Genomic DNA, 22,856 nt, shown 5'->3' with positions numbered 1-22,856 from the left:
CACAAGCTCAACCAAGACCAAAACAATGTCATTTTATAGTCAAATTTACAAATGCTTTCACACTGTATGTCAGAACAGATAACATCATGTTCTAAACATAACTTATATAGACAAATATAATAAAGTCAAAGTGAACAGCTGTTCATATTGTGAATTGAAACACAAATATATTCCCTGTATTTTATTCCATTGCCAATGAGAAACAGCTTATTGCAGTTATGCAAATATATAAATCACAGCTGATTCCCATCTAGGAACCACACTCAGGTGTTGAGGTTTTTTCAATCGCATGATCATATGTTCTAAAAGAGGACTCTTTGGGCTGGTCTTGTGTGGAAAAGGAACAATATAGAGCAACACGAAGAAAGAAAGAAAGAAAGAAAGAAAGAAAGAAAGAAAGAAAGAAAGAAAGAAAGAAAGAAAGAAAGAAAGAACGAAAGAAAGGAAAAAGAACGAAAGAAAAAAAAAGCCTGCACGAGGGAGAGGAAGACGAGTACCAGAACAAGGGAGAGGAGTTAGAATGTGTGGTGGCGCTCAAAGAAGGACCAGAGCTAGGGTAACTGATCAAATAAGAGCTACTATCATTGACCATGTCATAAACCACGGGCTATCATACAGAGAGGCTGGTGAACGAGTACAGCCAAATCTCAGCCGGGACCCAGTGGCATCCATTGTCCGTATGTTCAGAGAAACCAACAGGTAGGATATTGCTTCTCCTACAGCAAAGTGTAAAAAATTTTACCATTTACTGTATTAGAGTGACTGTATGCCTCTTGTCTCTAATATGTAACTGAATTTTGTCCCTCTAAGGATTCAATGTCTACCGCCCTCAGGGGTCAGAGGAAAGCTCTTGAATGAAGAACAGGAACTTGCTATTGTCAACATGGTGATTGCTGACAATCAAATAAAACTGAAGGACATTCAGTCCAGAGTTGTAGAGGACAACCTTATCTTTGGGAACATTGCAGCAATCGGCATAACATCCATTTCTCAGACTCTAGCTAAACACAGAGTCCAAATGAAACACTATACAAAGTTCCTTTTGTTCCAGTTCCAGTTCCAACTATACAAAGTTCCAGTCACAGCCTGGTTTGACGCCCATCCAAGGATGATGTCCCATTTCCTTGCCCCTTACTCCCCTTTCCTCAACCCCATTGAGGAGTTTTTCTCAGCCTGGCGATGGAAGGTTTTTGACCATCGTCCACATGACCAAATGTCCCTCCTGGATGCAATGGATGCTGCATGTCAAGACATCACAGCTGAACACTGCCAGGGGTGGATAAGGCATGCCAAAAGAGTCTTCCAACGATGCCTTGCCAGAGAAGATATCAGGTGTGATGTGGATGAGAACATGTGGCAAAATGCAGATTAGAAGATTACTTTGTTTTTTATTATAATTCCGGTGCTTTTTCTGTTTGTATATCTTGCAGTAATGTCCTTTTGCAAATAAAGTCTTTACTGCAGCAATTCTGTGTCTGTATTTTTTTTTTTGCATAAACTGTACATTTTATAAAGCTACTCTGGGATGGTCATTCATTTTTTTGTATTGAATTTCTGCAGCAAAAGAAACAAAATGCATGTATTTACTAAACCCAACAAAACAAAAATGTAGAGAGGCTTCAAAAGAAACTACAGTGCAAAACACAACCTACGTACATTATGATCAATACAATATACTGTCTATTGTATAAGGGCAGACCTGACACAGAAAATAATGCAGTTTCTGTAATTTCAGCTGATGATAGTGTTTTTGTTGTCATTGTGTTATGATTGACTAAATGTTCCTGTTGGAAGAGAACGTGTTAGTGTTTTGAATAATTATTTGATTTCGAAACATGTTTGCAGTGTTTTGTTAGACAAAGTGTATTGTGTTAGTTTATTATTGTATTTTGAAAATTAGTTTTGGGGTTTAGTTCACAATGTGTGATTTTGAGCATGAAATTAACCGTTTTGCCAATTGTGTGTTTTAGGTGTGTTGGTGCGTTAAGAGTTTAGGAAACTTGTTAAATGTATTGAAAAACGATTGTAAAAAACGGTAAAAGAAATAAAGGGGAGAAATCAGGTCAGTTAGAAAAGCTGCTCAGAGTGACGTAGAAATGATAGAGCTCGTTGAGCTCTCCCACTTGAGACCGCGCCCCCAGAATTCGTGTAGCTCAGTGAGTTTCCTATACAGCAAGGATGGCTGAACGTCAACGGGCTTGTGAAGAAGCCATTCTGCCGCAATTCAAGGTGATTGTAAACAAACTTCCTCTAGCCTAGGCTACTTATTGCGATGGGTGAATGAATAGTCATGCTCTCATTTCCTAGCGGTTGGCCAAGCAGCATAGCTCATTGAATATTCATGAGAACTGGCGCAAATCGAGCTGAGTCTTCCTGCAGGCTTTCTATACCACACTAGAATGGCTTGAAACAAGGTAACCAAGGCATTTTTTCCACAAAAAAATGCTACAGAGTCCATGGTAAACGTCAGACATTACCACAAAAGCAATGAAATACGTGTGGCAGGGCACCTTTAAAACAAGCTGCCCAGTTATAGAACTGATGAATATTCAGTGCTGTGGAAAAAAGGTGCAATAATCACTTGTTCTTGTAAGTTTTTGAGCATGATACTTTTATCATTATAACTGCAAATTTATGAAACACGCAAAAGTAACACATTTACGAATGTTTTTTTTTTTTTTTTTTTTTTTACAGTTTCTGTTTATTTTAATTTGATATCCGATACACACTTTAATATATTGCAAAGGCAAGAGCTTTGGAGAGTACGAGATAGACTGGGAGACAACGTTTGGAAAAAGAATTCATATATGTATGATTTTACATCACAATAGACAAATTAAGGTGTTTATAAGCATTTATAGGCGGTATATAATGAGATACAGAGTGACTTATCACAAGAGAAATATCATGTAATGTATTCAGGGCTAAACTGGTAGCTCTTTCTAATTTATAGAGCTTTAGTGCAAGGCAAAGATAAAACATCTGACAGTGACAGTAAAATACAATGATTACTCATTATCTACTACATATAACACTGCAATCTATTTGTTATTATTGGTAATTAGAATTGCAAACAAGGAATACAATTAATCGGAATAGGAAAAAGGAGGAAAAAGAGGATTCCTGGATTTTTAGATTTGTCAGTAAAAAGATACTTGTCAAGCAATTCTCAATAGATTTTATCATCTTCCTTGATCTGACTATGCTTTCTTTCAATCTCTTCTTGCATCTTCATGCTAGAATTCAAAATATCTCTCCAGATTCCAGACAGGAAAGTCTTCATTTCAGACTTTCTCTCTCCATGCACTCTTCATTCACTTTCTATATCACCATCTTGCCCTTTAGTTCTTCAACAATTTTTGGTTCTTTTGGACTTTGCTCGGTCTCTTCTTGCTCTGCCTTTCCATGTCTTTTTGTTTCTTCTTTGATCTTTTCTATGTTTCTCATCAGTTCATTCGCTGGATCATCTTCATCCTCTAGTTCATTGTTGATCTTTTTCTCACTCCCTCCAATCGAAGCTAGTGTCTTCAGATAAACCTCACTACTGTAGAAGTCCTTTACCTCACCTTCTTTTATCTTCTCTATCTTCTCCAGCAGATACTTTAAGTCCTGAGGACCAACTTCATTGTCCTTAGTCGTGAGAAAGTCATACTTGTACTCACATTTCTGTACAAGTGTCTGGACCTCCTGGTCTCCTGATTGGATAAACTCCATAATCTTCTTCTTCAGATATTCATTACTAACACTGAATATGATCATGGTGTGTTTCCAGAACCTCTCTCCAAAGATCTCTTCCATCTTTAAGAAAGTAACTTTTAAATTCTGTACCATAACTTTGTTGTCTTCTGAAAGATTTACAGGTATTATCAGGAGGAAGGCATGGGGTCCGGGCTTAGACAGATTGATAGCTTCTTCCACATCCTTTCTAATTTTCTCCTGAGCAAGTTCAGCTGAGAAAATGTTAGGGGTCTCCACAACAGTCACCTTTCTCCCAGCCACCTCCTCCTCCATGCTCTCATTCTCCTGGGTGGCAGTGAATTCAGCTACAGATGCCTGGTTCATCTCATCTCTCCCTAGGATGATTGTTTTTGATGAACTTTTCCAAGCGTCATTTCTCCCTAATACCAAAATCCTCTGAACAGAATCTGGAAAATATAGAGTTATTTTAAGAAATTGCATGCAGTGTAATGGGGATTAGGAGCTTCATAATAGTTGAAGGTATGGACATCTTAAACTACAAAATTACATTCATGGACATTATTAAATTTTTTTATTAACATCAGCATAGATTTATAAAATAAATCACAGAATTATGAATATGATCTCTCTATTAACATTTCAGACGAATGTTATTAACATTATAGGTTAACCCTTTGTCGTGCTTTTAAATTTTGGATTAAACTTGTTTAGGTCACCTGATCAGTCAAACAGAAATCTATACATTTAAATAAAGTTGTATTGTAACTGCACAAAATATAAAAAAAATGGACATCTTCTTCATGGAACATAGGAAACATGGAAAAACCACTGCTTACCTTTCTCATTTGTTTCTGTATCTTTACTCTGGCTTTGGTCCTACAATAAATGTGGCAGACTGGTTATTGTCTAAAAGCTAAATTCAAATTTAAGGCACAGAGCCTATTACTTGATTACTGTCAATCAACTGCAAAATTTTACATTTGTTCCAGTTACAATGACTTTAGAATGATGTTTAAGTCTGTATGTTTTCAGAATGATAATTAGTATCTTTAACTTTCCTCCCTTTAGTGCCATCTAGTTGTGTTAATATTTCAGTATATTGTATTAGTACAATATGAAAGTCAAAGAGTTTTACCTTACTGCCATCTGAAGTCCACCAAGACCAAGGCCAGGAAAAATTCCACCATAACCCCTAAAAGAAAAAACACAACATATCAGTAACACGCATGCTGTCAAACTTTCAATGCTTTGAATTTCCCTCACTGAGATTTCAATATTTTTAAATGTGAACACACAAAATACATTGTGCATATGATCATTGTGCAGATTTCAGAGATTCTCACATTCTCCCACTAGCTAAACTGTACCATAACTTGTCAATGATTGCACACATGGACAGCATTTTGAAAAATGTAGCTATGACTACAACCAAATAAACAAGACAATGCAAGACAAATTCAAATTTTATATGGTACTTTTGGTACATTTCTCTCAGGGATGTGAAAACAAACACACATGGCCAAAGTCCAGGCTGGATCCTGAAACATTTCTTATGAATGTGCAAAAGTAAACATTGTTCATTATAAATGCTGTAAGCAATTATGGGGGAAAACATTTCATGAATAAATTGGGTTTCTTGTATGATAGAGGCATAAAGAAAATAATGTTCTACAGTAAGTTGTAATTTAACAACTACCTCTTTTATAATGCTTAGAATTTTTCCCAGTGATTCATCATTTTTTGTACACTGAAGTAATCCTTGATCTTCATGGAACAGACAGTCTACTGTGAGTGAATTCTTCCTTTTTACAGCTCTGCTGCTGTCTGGTGCAACATAATCTTTATCAAACGTGTGATGGAGCACCACTAGAACAGCAGGTTTGGAACCTAAAGAAAACATTGTATTCAGTGGAGTGATTTATACCATAGTGCATCACACAACCATGTTACTGATTATTTTATTTATGCTTTATATATTTTAATACCTGTAATATCCTGAAGCTTTTTCAATGCGGCTTCAATGTCGGTTAAAGCTTGTGACACAGTAGGACAGAAAACCAGAACATAATCGCACTCAGCTACATTTTTCACCTCCTGCAGATCTGGTTTTTGTTGTTTAAGATGTTCCATGAATTTCTTATCAACATTTAATGTTTTTCCAGTGACAAGAACAAAAACCTTATTTCCTAAAAATATGTCTGTCATCTTTTCTGTAAACAAAAATAGGAATTAGCCATTAGTAATAATTATTAGGATATAAACCACTACTCATATTTTTGAGGATCATATGTCAATGTTACCCCTTTGATATATTACCTGGTTCTTCTTCCATGTCATCTGCACTGACAGCGAGTGTTCCATCTGGAAAACCAAATAGTCTTTATAAAGGTAAGTTCTACATTGTTTTTCTTATAATGTATGTGTGGTGGCCTGAAAAAACCCATCACATGGTGAAACTCTGACTTTACAACACTATATTGCCAAAAGAATTTGGACACCTGACCCTCACACCCAAGTCCACTTCTCTGCTATAAAAGCTTCCACTTGTTTGTGATTGCTTCCTATTAGATTTTGGATTGTGGCTGTGGGAAATTCTTATTGAGCCACATGAGAATAAGTGAGGTCTCTGATGTTGGGTGAGAAGGTTCATAGTCGACATTTTATTTCAGCACAACGGTGTGAGAAATGTATACATACGAGTGTGATTTTAGTTTTACTTTCATTCCTGAAAGGAAATCTGATTCTCTCCATCCATTCTGTGTAGCTCTTTTCCTATATAGAGAGCTATTAACTTATCCCAGGGGACTTGGGGCACAACCCATGGCAGGACACAATCAAACACACATGAAAGACAATTTTGAGATGCAGGACAGGAAACAAATCCATAATCCCGAGCTACAAGCCTGTATATACTCAACTTTACCATGAAATCTATGTCTATCTTTAATCTCACTTTTACTCATAGTCTATGTTTTTATATCTGTGGTATCTTTTGTCATGAATACAAGAATCATATGTACAGTATTATATATGTTTTTATATAATAAATACATGTTGTATCTTCTTACCACTTTTTCTGAAGATAAACTAGTTAAATGTTAAGTTCCAATTCAGTTAAATTTTGTTAAATTTTGTTTCCTGTAAATTATACTGCCTTGGAGACGTAAACATTTGTACAGCAGAGACTCTGTTATCCTGGTTCAACCTAATAATCATTATTTAATTTCATTTCTTTTGTACATGTATATGTTGGTTTAACTAATTTCCTCATAGAAAGCAGCATAGAAAAACAACATGAAATCTGTAAAACACATGAAGAAGACATTAGTTTTGCACTCAACTCTTACCAGAGGTTTTTTGTTCATTTTGCACGTCACCGTTCCCGATAATCTGAGGGGCATTTTGAATTTCAGAAGCTTTGTCAGATTCTGTTCTGGAGGTTCCAATCTCGTTATTTGTTTGCTAGAAAAAGTAAACAAGTGACATACATCTATAAGGATAGGGTATGTTTTATGTGTGTGTGTGTGTATATATACATATATATATATATATGTATATATATATATATATATATATATATATATATATATATATATATATATATATATATACACACAAATATTTCTTTTTTACATGTATTATATAACACATATATAACACATATATGTGTTATATTTTTTATATGTTTATATGTTTTTTCTTGATTAGAAATGACACAGGCGTCTCCCAGAAGATAATAACATGATGTACAAGACGCATCATTGTGGAAAAAATTATTACTCATCTTCTATTTACATTTAAACAAAAAGTGGCATGTCCAAAATTATTCATACCCTTTGCAAACTGTCACAGTCTATGGGAAAATCCAAAGATCTATACCATTCCAAACAGTCCAAGCTGTTCTAAAGCATCCTAATTACCCTGATTCATTGGAAACAGCTGTTTTAATCAACTCAAAAGGAGAAAAAGAGAAGCTCTCTGCTATTGGTTTGTGGACAGTCATGGCTAAGAAAAAGGAGCTCACTGAGGACCTGCGGCTGTGCATTGTGGCTGCTCGCAGGTCAGGAAAGGGCTATAAGACCTTATCTAAATGTTTTGAAGTTCCAGTGGCTACAGTGCAAAGTATTATTAAACAATTCAAGACGTTCTGCACTGTGAAACATCTCAGAGGACGCGGTCGGAAGCCAAAAGTGACACCTGTGCTGGCCAGGAGGATAGTGAGAGAGGTAAAAAAGAATCCAAGGATCACCACCAAGGCCATCCTGATGAATCTGGGCTCTGCTGGTGGCAACATCTCAAGGCAGACAGTCCAACGAACACTGCACTCCGCTGGGTTCAACGGACGCAGACCAAGGAGGACACCACTTCTCCAGATAAGGCACACAAAAACCCGCTTGGCCTTTGCAAATGCTCATCTGGACAAAGAAGAAGACTTCTGGTCTTCTGTTTTATGGTCAGATGAAACAAAAATTTTATTGTTTGATCACAATGATGTAGCTTTCATTTGGCATAAAAAAGGAGAAGCCTTCAACTCTAAGAACACCATCCCCACTGTCAAACATGGTGGTGGAAACCTAATGTTTTGGGGTGTTTTTCTTCTGGTGGGCCAGGGAACCTAATCACAGTAAACAGCACCATGAAAAAGGAGCAATACCTCAAAATACTCAAGAACAACATCAGGCAGTCTGCAGAGAAACTTGGCCTTGGGCACCAGTGGACATTTCAGCATGACAACGACCCAAAGCATACAGCAAAAGTGGTGAAGAAATAGTTAGCAGACAAAAACATTAATGTTTTTTAGTGGCCCAGACAGAGTCCTGACTTTAATCCGATTGAGAATCTGTGGAGGAAGCTAAAGATCAGGGTGATGGCAAGGAGACCCTCCATCCTGAAAGACTAGGAGCTCATCGCTAAAGATGAATGGGCAAAAATACCAGTGGAGACATGCAAAAAGCTGGTCAGCAATTATAGCAAGTGTTTGATTGCTGTAATAGCCAATAAGGGCTTTTCTTTTGACTGTTGATAAGCGTATGAATAATTTTGGACATGCCACTTTTTGTTCTAATGTAAATAAAAGATGAGTAATAATTTTTTCCACAATGATGCCTCTTGTACATCGTCTTATTATCTTCTGGGAGACGCCTGTGTCATTTCTAATCAACAAAAAACTTGCTGGTTGAATAAAAGTAACTTCAAATTAGAATTTGCCTGGGGTATTTAGGGCATGACTATATATATATATATGTATGTATATACACACACACAACAAGAATTTTACCTCACTATGCAACCATTATACAGGATTTACATAGTTAATATTACATACGTTACGAGCCAAAGTTGGAGACAAGAACCACAAATAACTCCACCATGACCACTAAAAGAAAAAAACACAACATATCAGTAACACACATGCTGTAAAACTTCACTTTTCCAAAAGACTCAATGCTTTGAATTTCCCTCACTGAGATTTCAATGCTTTTAAATGTGAACACACAAAATACATTAGGCACATGTACATTGTGCAGATTTCAGAGATTCTCACATCCTCAAAGTTGCTAAACTTTATATTTTTGCATCATAACTTGGCTACAACCAAATAAACAAGTGCAATACAAATTCAATTTCCTTAATGGTACTTTTTCTTAAGAGTATTGAAAAGTAAACATTGTTTATTATAAATGCTGTAAGCAATTGTGTGTGTGTGTGTGGGGGGGGAGTCATTTCATGTGAATAAATTGGGTTTTATGTATGTTAGAGACATAAAGTAAATACTGTTCAAAGTAGTAATTTAACAGCTACCTCGGGTTTTATAATGCTTAGAATTTTTCCCAGTGATTCATCATTTTTTGTACACTGAAGTAATCCTTGATCTTCATGGAACAGACAGTCTACTGTGAGTGAATTCTTCCTTTTTACAGCTCTGCTGCTGTCTGGTGCAACATAATCTTTATCAAACGTGTGATGGAGCACCACTAGAAGAGCAGGTTTGGAACCTAAAGAAAACATTGTATTCAGTGGAGTGATTTATACCATAGTGCATCACACAACCATGTCACTGATTATTTTAATTATGCTTTACATATTTAATACCTGCAATATCCTGAAGATTTTTCAATGCCGCTTCAATGTCGGTTCCAGCTCGTGACACAATAGGACAGAAAACCAGAACATAATCGCACTCAGCTACATTTTTCACCTCCTGCAGATCTGTTTTTTGTTGTTTAAGATGTTCCATGAATTTCTTATCAACATTTAATGTGTTCCCAGTGACAAGAACAAAAAGCTTATTTCCTAAAAAGATGTCTGTCATCTTTTCTGTAAACAAAAATAGGAATTAGCCATTAGTAATAATTATTAAGATATAAACCACTACTCATATTTTTGAGTATCATATGTCAATGTTACCCCTTTGATATATTACCTGGTTCTTCTTCCATGTCATCTGCACTGGCAGCGAGTGTTCCATCTGGAAAACCAAATAGTCTTTATAAAGGTAAGTTCTACATTGTTTTTCTTATAATGTATGTGTGGTGGCCTGAAAAAACCCATCACATGGTGAAATTCTGACTTTACAACACTATATATTGCCAAAAGAATTTGGACACCTGACCCTCACACCCAAGTCCACTTCTCTGCTATAAAAGCTTCCACTTGTTTGTGATTGCTTCCTATTAGTTTTTGGACTGTGGCTGTGGGAAATTCTTATTGAGCCACATGAGAATAAGTGAGGTCTCTGATGTTGGGTGAGAAGGTTCATAGTCGACATTTTATTTCAGCACAACGGTGTGAGAAATGTATACATACGAGTGTGATTTTAGTTTTACTTTCATTCCTGAAAGGAAATATGATTCTCTCCATCCATTTTGTGTTGCTCTTTTCCTATATAGAGAGCTATTAACTTATGTCAGGGGACTTGGGGCACAACCCATGGCAGGACACAATCATACACACATAAAAGACAATGTTGAGATGCAGGACAGGAAAGAAATCCATAATCCTGAGCTACAAGCCTGCATATACTCAACTTTACCATGAAATCTATGTCTATCTTTAATCTCACCTTTATTCATAGTCTATGTTTTTATATCTGTGGTATCTTTTGTCATGAATACAAGAATCATATGTACAGTATTATATATGTTTTTATATAATAAATACATGTTGTATCTTCTTACCATTTTTTCTAACTATAAACTAGTTAAATGTTTAGTTCCAATTCAGTCTGTCTGTTAAATTTTGTTTCCTGTAAATTATACTGCCTTGGAGACGTAAACATTTGAACAGCAGAGACTCTGTTATCCTGGTTCAACCTAAAAACAACATGAAATCTGTAAAACACATGAAGAAGACATTAGTTTTGAACTCTTACCAGAGGCTTTTTGTTCATTTTGGTCACCGTTCCCGATAATCTGAGGGGCATTTTGAATTTCAGAAGCTTTGTCAGATTCTGTTCTGGACGTTCCAATCTCCATGTTATTTGTTTGCTAGAAAAAGTAAACAAGTGACATACATCTATAGGGTATGTTTTATGTATGTATACTGTATTCTGTGTGTGTGTGTGTGTGTGTGTATATATATATATATATATATATATATATATATATATATATATATATATATATGTGTGTGTGTGTGTGTGTGTGTGTGTGTATATATGTGTGTGTGTGTGTGTGTGTGTATATATAGCTGCCTTTGTTGTCATAAAGCCTCACCTTTTTCAGTCGCTCGGTGTCAGGTTGTGTGTTTGTTCAGTTTTACAGCTGTACAGCGGAAATAGAAGAAAAGAACAAGCAAAACAAAACAAAAAATTAGACAAAACACCAAGATCAAAAACACACGTCTATAAACACACGTCTATGTTTAAATGCATACATACAACACCGTCACACTAAAAACATTTATTTTTCCCCATTAAATCGCCTTATAACCTCATTACTAACCTTATTGACGTCGACTGCTTGCTTCAGAATCCGCAGACTAACTGCAGAAAAACAGAAAGCTTTCACTTTCATTATGAATGTCTGCAGTGTTTGCTTTCATTTTTAACTCTGTCGCTACCAGGACTCACTAAAAGCTGTTAATATTGTAGGCTAACAAACACACTGGTGTTCTTTGTGTTATGGTTTCTGTTGTATAAATGGTTTGTCTGTTTGTCTATGATTTCATTAAATCTCCCAAATATCCTTTGGGTATGATTTTTACATCTTAAACCTCTAACATTGACTGACGTACTAAAAATGAACAAGTAAACAAACACTTGATGTTGTTTTGGGTTTTTTTTTCTGTATCATGTATCTGCTGCCATCTACTGGATGTAATGTGCAAATACTCAATGAAGGTATTAGACATACAGTATGATGTACAGCAAGTGACCTCATTCTTGCCTAATTCACGTCTTATTCAGTATGTATTTTTGACTTGTATGGCTTTAAATTATTATTTTCTTTTTTTGCACTTAAAAATATTGACTGCAATTTCACCTGAAGAGAATTTAGGACACTTGGTTCCACCACCACCAACAACAGCAATAATAGAACGAGGGTCTAAGATCTGGCAGGGAAATACATTAACAAGGTTATACAGCTAAAATTATAAGTCACTGTTCTAATAGACTTTCTGTTATTTGTTAGCAATGAATGTGCTTGATCTTTTCCCCTTGGTAAAATCACACCCTTTGGTTTTTTTTAACTGAATATGAACTTTTTTTTTCAAGGGTACTGATAAATGTTCCTAGGAGATTTGTTCCAAAATGTTAAATAAAAATTTCTTCACGAAAAGCTTCACCGTGTTAATAAAACATTATTTTTGTAGTAATAATATCAGCACATCCATAATTGTTATATTTCCTACATCCTAAGACACTCTCACTCTCTCACTCATTTTCTACTGCTTATCCGAACTACCTCGGGTCACGGGGAGCCTGTGCCTATCTCAGGCGTCATCGGGCATCAAGGCAGGATACACCCTGGACGGAGTGCCAACCCATCGCAGGGCACACACACACACTCTCATTCACTCACGCAATCACACACTACGGACAATTTTCCAGAGATGCCAATCAACCTACCATTCATGTCTGTGGACCGGGGGAGGAAACCGGAGTACCCGGAGGAAACCCCCAAGGCACAGGGAGAACATGCAAACTCCACACAAACAAGGCGGAGGCGGGAATCAAACCCCCAACCCTGGAGGTGTGAGGCAAACGTGCTAACCACTAAGCCACCATGCCCCCCCATCCTAAGACAGTCTAAAGATATTATCCAGCTAAAGGGTTACCTTTCATTTTGTTGATAAATATCAGTCCATGTAATTAGAATATTAGAAATATTCTAATATTAGTAGGTATTTCTGAATTCAGGATATTCATTAAATTCATGTCTTTTGCATGATTTTTGATGTCCGTGGTGTGTCTGATGTTGCTTGGCATCTGACAGTCTTGCTTGGTGCAGAGGACATCTATCAGACTCTGAAGTCTCAACCAACAGTATTTTCAAGTTACAAATAAAACATGTTCAGCTTTCATTTTCACTATGAATATTTCCTGTGTTGGTTACATTTGTAACTCCAGGTCTCAGTAAAAGCTGTTTATTTTGTAGACTAACACACATTCTTTTTATTTTTAAACCATTTTTCATTTGTTAAAAATTGTTGTCTTATTGTCTTTAATATCAGTAAATATCATTCTGACTGGCTGTATGATACTGTTTCCTTTTGGGGTGATTTTATGTCTAAAACTTCTAACAATGATTTATTTCATAAAAATTGCCAAGTAAACAGCACTCCGTCCAGGGTGTATCCTGCCTTGATGCCCGATGACGCCTGAGATAGGCACAGGCTCCCCGTGACCCGAGGTAGTTCGGATAAGCGTTAGAAGATGAATGAATGAATGCCAAGTAAACAAAAATGATTTGTTCCATTCCAGGAGCACTCATTTTCTATCCTAAACCTACAACATGGTTTAGCTTTTTCATTTACGACAATTAATCCACACAAAACTACCATGTGTACGATCTTTTTTTTTTAGTTTTACAGCTGTACAGCAGAAAGACAAGAAAAGAAGAAAAAAACAAAACAAAACAAAAAGTGAGACAAAACACCAAGATCAAAAACACACGTCTATAAACATGCTCAAATACATACAGTACATAATGCACCGTCATACTACAAACACTTTTTTCCATTAAAACTCCTTAATAACCTCATTACTAACTTTCATTTTCACTATGAATATCTCCTGTGGTTACATTTTTAACTCCAGGTCTCAGTAAAAGCTGTTTATTTTGTAGGCTAACACACATTCTTTTTCTTTTTAAACCATTTTTCATTTGTTATCAATTGTTGTCTGGCTGTATGATACTGTTTCCTTTTGGGATGATTTTATGTCTAAAACGTCTAGCAATGACTTACTTCATAAAAATTGTAAAGTAAACAAAAATGATTTCTTTATTCAATGAGCACTCATTTTCTATCCTACACCTACAACATGGTTTAGCTTTTTCATTTACAACAAATAAAACACACAAGACTACCATATGTACAGTACGTTCTTTTTTTTTTTACTGGACCATACATCTATTTTTATCATGTTGGAAAAAAAATACAGAAGTAGAAGGAGAAGTGAGCTGTACATGTGTTGTTCTAACATTTACTGTGTCTGAAGTTGCAGGACATCTTTTAAAACCACAAGTCTTGCTTGGTGTATATGAGTTTGTCGGTCTCTTTGGCTGATTGTTGAACGATGGAGCTGCAGCAGAAGCATTGTGTGTCACAAAATGTGTATGATATTGAAGAACAAAGAAAGACTGAGGACATCTATCAGACTCTGCAGACCCCACCAACAGTAATCACAAGAAAAGCTTCAGGTAAGTAAGGGGTGGATGGATGAACACACAGATGGATGGACAAACTGCTGATAGAATGCCAGAGCGTATAAAACTGTGTACAGTTGAATGAACGCTGTGAAATTATAGAGGTACATAAGTACATGGGAAAAAATTATTATTTTTGTAGATAATAATTTATTATTAAAAAAAAAAAATCAATATTCAGATTGTTTCAACCAAAAGGAAAACACTTCAATCACCAACTGTGATCATTTTCATTTTGATATTATATTGATGTTCTGTTTTACACATGTAGGGAAAAAGATAACTGTTCCACTCCTCATCATAAACATCCTCTTACTGACCACCATCCTTTTGGTTGTGGGGATACACTGTGAGTTTTATCTGTTTGTTGCATGTAAAATGTCACTTGGTCTATATGTTCATTACATTTACATTTACATCATTTGAAAGATGCAAGTATCCAGAGAGACATACAAAAGTGCTTAAGTCTCTATCATTGAATGCATGAATTCTGGTTCACTAGGCTACAGACTTAGAATACCATGCGTTTAAATTACTGTTGTTTTTTTAAATACACACATACATCAAACAAGGAAGAAAGTGCTAGTTGAAGTGTTTCATGAATAAGTAGGTCTTCAACCATCATTTGAAAATAGCCAGTGACTCAGCTGTCCAGACCCCTAGGGGAAGTTCATTCATGGTATATACAGTATTATCATCGCAGAATTTTGTGCTTTCATTAGTTTTGTCTAATTTCAAGAGGAAAAAGTTGCTGAAACAAAAGCTGCTCCAAGAACATTTATTGTTTTTCACAGAGTAACAGGCAATAACTAATGTGTTATATCATACTGCATCATACCTGGCATTACTACAGCAACATGAACCGTACTGTTTCATTTATATATTTTTACTTTTACATAACAATACATGTAAATGCATTAAATCATAATATACTGCTTATTATAATGATTAAGTATTTCATTTATTCAGTGTATTTATCATAAAGAACATTACACTGTCCACTGTTTATGCTTGTAGGAAGAATAGAGAGAGCCACAAATAAAAGCAGGCATCTACTACATGCTAATACTTAGCAGTTTTAAGGACATTAATCATAATGGAGATGAGTCAATTTTACATAAATAAATCTTACAAGTTATAAACATTATTTAATTTAAGCTATATATGTAGTGGGTTGGTCAGTGCTTCTTGAGAAGAAACCGAGATCATCAAGGTCTTTAAGATGGTCCAGGCTGAACATGGCCTTCTCTGTATTCATCATTCATCATGTTTTCTTTTTTCTATACTCGTTTCGATGAAGATAAATAAAAACAAATGTCACATCTAAAGCACATGATTAATCTTTTGTCTTTTTTAATCTATTTCTTATTCTTACATTTGTGCGATAACATAAAATTCATCTCACTTTTTTATATTTATTATATCCTTATTTATTTACTTAAGTATTTACAAAAAACAGAAAAAATATCACATATTGTCAGTGTCTTTTGACCTCGAATTGGGCCACTTTTTTTCCTGAATAAATGAACGTTCATAGTCATTCATTCAAAATTCATTCATAATGTTATGTACTTATGTTTATCAGCAGCTGTCAGAAAATAAAAGATTTAGATGCTTCTCACTGGCGTAATGCCCAGATTCATCTAACTTAGCTTAAATTAATAAAAAATTGGTCATACTCACCGAAGTTGCCAAGTATGTTGTTCTTTTCATGATTTTCATCACCCTGCAAACACATGCAACAAAGCAGTTAACACTAAACCTATGGTAGAACAACCAAAACCCATCCTCTGTGAGTGATTTCAACCTCACCTTGCAGCCAGTTTACAACTTTGGACAGTGCTTCATTGTTCTTATGACACTTCAGTAATCCCTGATCTTCATAGAACAGACAGTCGACTGTGATCGTATCCTGTCTATTTACTAATCTGCTGCTGTCTGGTACAATAAGTTCTGGATTAAAGGTGTGATGAAGCACCACCAGAACTGCAGGTTTGTCACCTTTTGATGGAGACATTAGAGTTTAGTGAACTAAGAATGCAAATATTTCTCAGACGGTAAAATTGAAAAATAAATGTTTAATAAAAACAAAGATTCATAAAGAAGTTAAGTGACCTTATGTCAAATATTATTTTTCATCCTTAAAAGTAATGATTGTATTTTTGTGAAAATTGTTGATTTATTGGAATAATGAGTGTTTTACCTGCTTGGGTATTGAGCATCTTCAATGCTTCTACAATGTCAGTTCCAGCTTGTGTAACAACAGGGCAGAAAATCAGAATGAACTCAGACTCTTCCAATTTCATCACCATCTGTAGGCCTGGTATTAGTTCCTGAAGTTTCTTCTCTATGTCCACATGATGTCCTAATGTCTTTCCAGAGATTATAGTGAAGTATGTTAGACGAGGACACTTCAACATCTGGATAAAAGAAGGCTGATGATCTAAAGAGAAAACAAATCGTCAGTCACTGTAGTATAATATAAATGATTCCTGGGAATGTTTTAGATGCATTGCATGAATCAGGATAATTATTGAGCAATAGCAAATTTGCCAGCAGTATTTCAAGTAAGATTTATGGTAGCACATCCTAGAAGATTTATGGGATGTGGTAGTTTAGAGGTTAAGGTGTTGGAAAACTGATGGGTAGGTTGTGAATTTGAATCCCAGGTTCATTAAGCTGCCACTGCTGGGCCCCTGTGCAAGGCCCTCGACCCTCGATCACTCAGTAATTGAAAAAAGGACTAAAAAGATTAAATATGTGTTGCTGTTACATCATACATGATAAACTGTCTGCAACAAAGTGACTTACTTTTACTTTTTCTTGTTGTCTTTCCCTGAATGATATGTAGAATATATTGTTAGAACATTTTCAACTTGGTTATTTAAATTCTAAAGATTTCCCAATTTAATTCTGTTGTAAAATGTAAAATTCACCATGATTTTAGAGAAATAAAAATCCTCACCTCAATCCAGTTTGCAAATTTGGAAAATGGGCCATTGTTCTCATGACATGGCACTGATTCCTGATCTTCATTCAACAGACAGTCGGCTGTGATCGTATTCTGTCTGTTTACAGATCTGCTGCTGTCTGGTACAATATTCTCTGTATTATTCATCTGATTACCAGAACGCTGATGATCTAAAGACAAAATAAAATGTAGATTACAAAGAAACATCTAATGATCAGTCACTGTAGCATAATATAAATGATTCCTGGGATTTTAACTGTACTTCCTGATTCCTAAAAATGGAGCAATAAAAGTAGCTACTGGGATTTTATGAGTCTAAGAAAGATTCAAATTGAAAAACTAGTTAAATGTTAAGTTCCAATTCAGTCTGTCTGTTAAATTTTGTTTCCTGTAAATTATATTGCCTTGGAGACATAAACATTTGTACAGCAGAGAGTCAGTTATCATGGTTCAACCTAATAATCATTATTTCCTTTCATTTCTTTTATACATGTATATGTTGGTTTAAATAATTTCCTTATAGACAGCAGAATATAAAAACAACATGAAATCTGTAACACACATGAAGAAGACATTAGTTTTGAACTCTTACCAGAGGCTTTTTGTTCATTTTGCACGTCACTGTTCCTGATAATCTGAGGGGCATTTTGAATTTCAGAAGTCATGTCAGATTCTGTTTTGGACGGTCCAATCTCCATGTTATTTGTTTGCTAGAAAAAGTAAAGTGACATACATCTATAGGGTATGTTTTATGTGTGTGTGTGTGTGTGTGTGTGTGTGTGTGTGTGTGTGTGTGTGTCTGTGTGTATATGTATATATATACATATACACACACAGTCAAGCTTGAAATTATTCATACCCCTGCCAAATTCTGACTTGAAGTTACTTTTATTCAACCAGCAAGTTTTTTCTTGATTAGAAATGACACAGGCGTCTCCCAGAAGATGATGTACAAGACGCATCATTGTGGAAAAAATTATTACTCATCTTCTATTTACATTTAAACAAAAAGTGGCATGTCCAAAATTATTCATACCCTTTGCAAACTGTCACAGTCTATGGGAAAATCCAAAGATCTATACCATTCCAAACAGTCCAAGCTGTTCTAAAGCATCCTAATTACCCTGATTCATTGGGAACAGCTGTTTTAATCAACTCAAAAGGAGAAAAAGAGAAGCTCTCTGCTGTTGGTTTGTGGACAGTCATGGCTAAGAAAAAGGAGCTCACTGAGGACCTGCGGCTGCGCATTGTGGCTGCTCACAAGTCAGGAAAGGGCTATAAGACCTTATCTAAATGTTTTGAAGTTCCAGTGGCTATAGTGCAAAGTATTATTATACAATTCAAGACGTTCTGCACTGTGAAACATCTCAGAGGACGCGGTCGGAAGCCAAAAGTGACACCTGTGCTGGCCAGGAGGATAGTGAGAGAGGTAAAAAAGAATCCAAGGATCACCACTAAGGCCATCCTAATGAATCTTGTCTCTGCTGGTGGCAACATCTCAAGGCAGACAGTCCAACAAACACTGCACACGCAGACCAAGGAGGACACCACTTCTCCAGATAAGGCACACAAAAGCTCGCTTGGCCTTTGCAAATGCTCATCTGGACAAAGAAGAAGACTTATGCTCTTCTGTTTTATGGTCAGATGAAACAAAAAATTTATTGTTTGATCACAATGATGTAGCTTTCATTTGGCATAAAAAAGGAGAAGCCTTCAACCCTAAGAACACCATCCTCACTGTCAAACATGGTGGTGGAAACCTAATGTTTTGGGGGTGTTTTTCTTCTGGTGCACCAGGGAACCTAATCACAGAAAACAGCACCATGAAAAAGGAGCAATACCTCAAAATACTCAAGAACAACATCAGGCAGTCTGCAGAGAAACTTGGCCTTGGGCACCAGTGGACATTTCAGCACGACAACGACCCAAAGCATACAGCAAAAGTGGTGAAGAAATGGTTAGCAGACAAAAACATTAATGTTTTTTAGTGGCCCAGCCAGAGCCCTAACTTAAATCCAACTGAGAATCTGTGGAGGAAGCTAAAGATCAGGGTGATGGCAAGGAGACCCTCCAACCTGAAAGACTAGGAGCTCATCGCTAAAGATGAATGGGCAAAAATACCAGTGGAGACATGCAAAAAGCTGGTCAGCAATTATAGCAAGCGTTTGATTGCTGTAATAGCCAAGAAGGGCTTTTCTTTTGACTGTTGATAAGGGTATGAATAATTTTGGACATGCCACTTTTTGTTCCAATGTAACTAAAAGATGAGTAATATTTTTTCCACAATTATGCGTCTTGTACATCGTCTTATTATCTTCTGGGAGACGCCTGAGTCATTTCTAATCAAGAAAAAACTTTCTGGTTGAATAAAAGTAACTTCAAGTTAGAATTTGCCTGGGGTATTTAGGGCATGACTATATAAATATATATAGTCATGTCAATATATATACATATACACACAAAGAATTTTACCTCACTATGCAACCGATATACAGGATTTACATAGCTAATATTACATACGTTACGAGCTGGAGAAGAGAACCAGAAATAACTCCACCATGACGCCTAAAAGAAAAAACACAACATATCAGTAACACACATGCTGTAAAACTTCACTTTTCCAAAAGACTCAATGCTTTGAATTTCCCTCACTGAGATTTCAATGCTTTTAAATGTGAAAACACAAAATTACATTAGGCCCATGTTCACTGTGCAGATTTCAGAGATTCTCACATTCTCCCACTAGCTAAACTTTATATTTTTGCATCATAACTTGTCAATGATTGCACACGTGGACAGAATGTTGAAAAATGTAGCTATGACTACAACCAAATAAACAAGTGCAATACAAATTTAAATTTATTAATGGTACTTTTTCATAAGAATATGGAAAAGTAAACATTGTTCATTATAAATGCTGTAAGCAATTGTGTTGGGGGGAGGGATCATTTCATGTGAATAAATTGTGTTTTATGTATGTTATATGCATAAAGTAAATACTGTTCAAAGTAGTAATTTAACAGCTACCTCGGGTTTTATAATGCTTAGAATTTTTCCCAGTGATTCAGCATTTTTTGTACACTGAAGTAATCCTTGATCTTCATAGAACAGACAGTCTACTGTGAGTAAATTCTTTCTTTTTACAGCTCTGCTGCTGTCTGGTACAACATAATCTTTATCAAACGTGTGATGGAGCATCACTAGAACAGCAGGTTTGGAACCTAAAGAAAACATTGTATTCAGTGGAGTGATTTATACCATAGTGCATCACACAACCATGTCACTGATTATTTTATTTATGCTTTACATATTTAATACCTGCAATATCCTGAAGATTTTTCAATGCCGCTTCAATGTCGGTTCCAGCTCGTGACACAATAGGACAGAAAACCAGAACATAATCGCACTCAGCTACATTTTTCACCTCCTGCAGATCTGGTTTTTGTTGTTTAAGATGTTCCATGAATTTCTTATCAACATTTAATGTTTTTCCAGTGACAAGAACAAAAACCTTATTTCCTACAAATATGTCTGTCATCTTTTCTGTAAACAAAAATAGGAATTAGCCATTAGTAATAATTATTAAGATATAAACCACTACTCATATTTTTGAGTATCATATGTCAATGTTACCCCTTTGATATATTACCTTTTTAAACGAGTACAGCTGACTTACAGCTGCCTTTGTTGCCATAAAGCCTCACCTTTTTCAGTCGCTCGGTGTCAGGTTGTGTGTTTGTTCAGTTTTACAGCTGTACAGCGGAAATAGAAGAAAAGAAAAAGCAAAACAAAACAAAAAATTAGACAAAACACCAAAATCAAAAACACACGTCTATAAACACACGTCTATGTTTAAATGCATACATACAACACCGTCACACTAAAAACATTTATTTTTCCCCACTAAATCGCCTTATAACCTCATTACTGACCTTATTGACGTCGACTGCTTGCTTCAGAATCCGCAGACTAACTGCAGAAAAACAGAAAGCTTTCACTTTAATTATCAATGTCTGCAGTGTTTGCTTTCATTTTTAACTCTGTTGTATAAATGGTTTGTCTGTTTGTCTATGATTTCAGTAAATCTCCCAAATATCCTTTGGGTATGATTTTTACATCTTAAACCTCTAACACGGATTGACGTACTAAAAATGAACAAGTAAACAAACACTTTTTTTTCTGTATCATGTATCTGCTGCCATCTACTGGATGTAGTGTGCAAATACTCAATGAAGGTATTAGACATACAGTATGATGTACAGCAAGTGACCTCATTCTTGCCTAATTCACGTCTTATTCAGTAAGTATTTTTGACTTGTATGGCTTTAAATTATTATTATTATTTTTTTACACTTAAAAATATTGACTGCAATTTCACCTGAAGAGAATATAGGACACTTGGTTCCACCAACAACAACAAAAACAATAATAGAGCAAGGGTCTAAGATCTGGCAGGGAAATACCTTAACAAGGTTATACAGCTAAAATTATAAGTCACTGTTCTAAGACACTTTCTGTTATTTGTTAGCAATGAATGTGCTTTATCTTTTCCCCTTGGTAAAATCACACCCTTTGTTTTTTTTTTTAAAGTGAATCAAACATTAACTTTTCCAGAAAGAAAAGACAGAGTGAAGGGTACTGATAAACATACATAGGAGATTTGTTCCAAAATGTTAAATAAACATTTCTTCACGAAAAACTTCACAGTGTTAATAAAACATTCTTTTTTTGTAGTAATAATATCAGCACATCCATAATTGTTATATTTCCTACATCCTATTTCCTTCTGATGACATGTTAAGAATCAGTAGATCGATCTTTCTTCATCTAAGACAGTCTAAAGATATTATCCAACTAAAGGGTTACCTTTCATTTTGTTGATAAATATCAGTCCAAGTAATTAGAATATTAGAAATATTCTAATATTAGTAGGTATTTCTGAATTCAGGATATTCATTAAATTCATGTCTTTTGCATGATTTTTGATGTCCGTGGTGTGTCTGATGTTGCTTGGCATCTGACAGTCTTGCTTGGTGCAGAGGACATCTATCAGATTTTGAAGTCTCCACCGACAGTATTTTCAAGTTACAAATAAAACATGTTCAACTTTCATTTCCACTATGAATATTTCCTGTGTTGGTTACATTTGTAACTCCAGGACTCAGTAAAAGCTGTTTATTTTGTAGACTAACACACATTCTTTTTATTTTTAAACCATTTTTCATTTGTTAAAAATTGTTGTCTTATTGTCTTTAATTTCAGTAATATCATTCTGACTGGCTGTATGATACTGTTTCATTTTGGAGTGATTTTAT

General features: G+C 35.4%; 1 protein-coding gene across 5 annotated transcripts; it reads right to left on the bottom strand.

Moving 5' to 3' along the window:
* Positions 1-2,836: 2,836 nt before the first annotated feature.
* On the bottom strand, positions 2,837-21,656 carry LOC132841178 (uncharacterized). 5 transcript variants are annotated; one of them, XM_060863429.1, is made up of 12 exons: positions 21,474-21,656; positions 21,191-21,293; positions 20,860-21,084; positions 20,569-20,762; positions 20,062-20,106; positions 18,134-18,251; positions 10,124-10,168; positions 9,793-10,017; positions 5,396-5,586; positions 4,835-4,891; positions 4,536-4,575; positions 2,837-4,145 (listed from the first exon to the last, which is right to left on the bottom strand). In XM_060863429.1, the coding sequence occupies exons 3-12, from the start codon at positions 21,077-21,079 to the stop codon at positions 3,322-3,324; spliced, it is 1,959 nt and encodes a 652-aa protein (XP_060719412.1). In that variant the 5' UTR covers positions 21,080-21,084; positions 21,191-21,293; positions 21,474-21,656; the 3' UTR covers positions 2,837-3,321. The 5 variants fall into 5 exon arrangements, with proteins under 5 accessions (XP_060719412.1, XP_060719413.1, XP_060719416.1 ...); XM_060863430.1 differs by lacking the exon at positions 9,793-10,017 and adding an exon at positions 5,685-5,909; XM_060863433.1 differs by lacking the exon at positions 9,793-10,017 and adding an exon at positions 5,685-5,909 and having other exon boundaries at positions 18,134-18,176.
* Between the last annotated feature and the right edge of the window lie 1,200 nt (positions 21,657-22,856).

Source organism: Tachysurus vachellii, chromosome 26 (assembly GCF_030014155.1).
Source record: "Tachysurus vachellii isolate PV-2020 chromosome 26, HZAU_Pvac_v1, whole genome shotgun sequence".
NCBI classification, from domain to species: Eukaryota; Metazoa; Chordata; class Actinopteri; order Siluriformes; family Bagridae; genus Tachysurus; species Tachysurus vachellii.
Note: the sequence above shows the minus strand (reverse complement) of the source record. Positions and strands in the feature narration are given on the sequence as shown.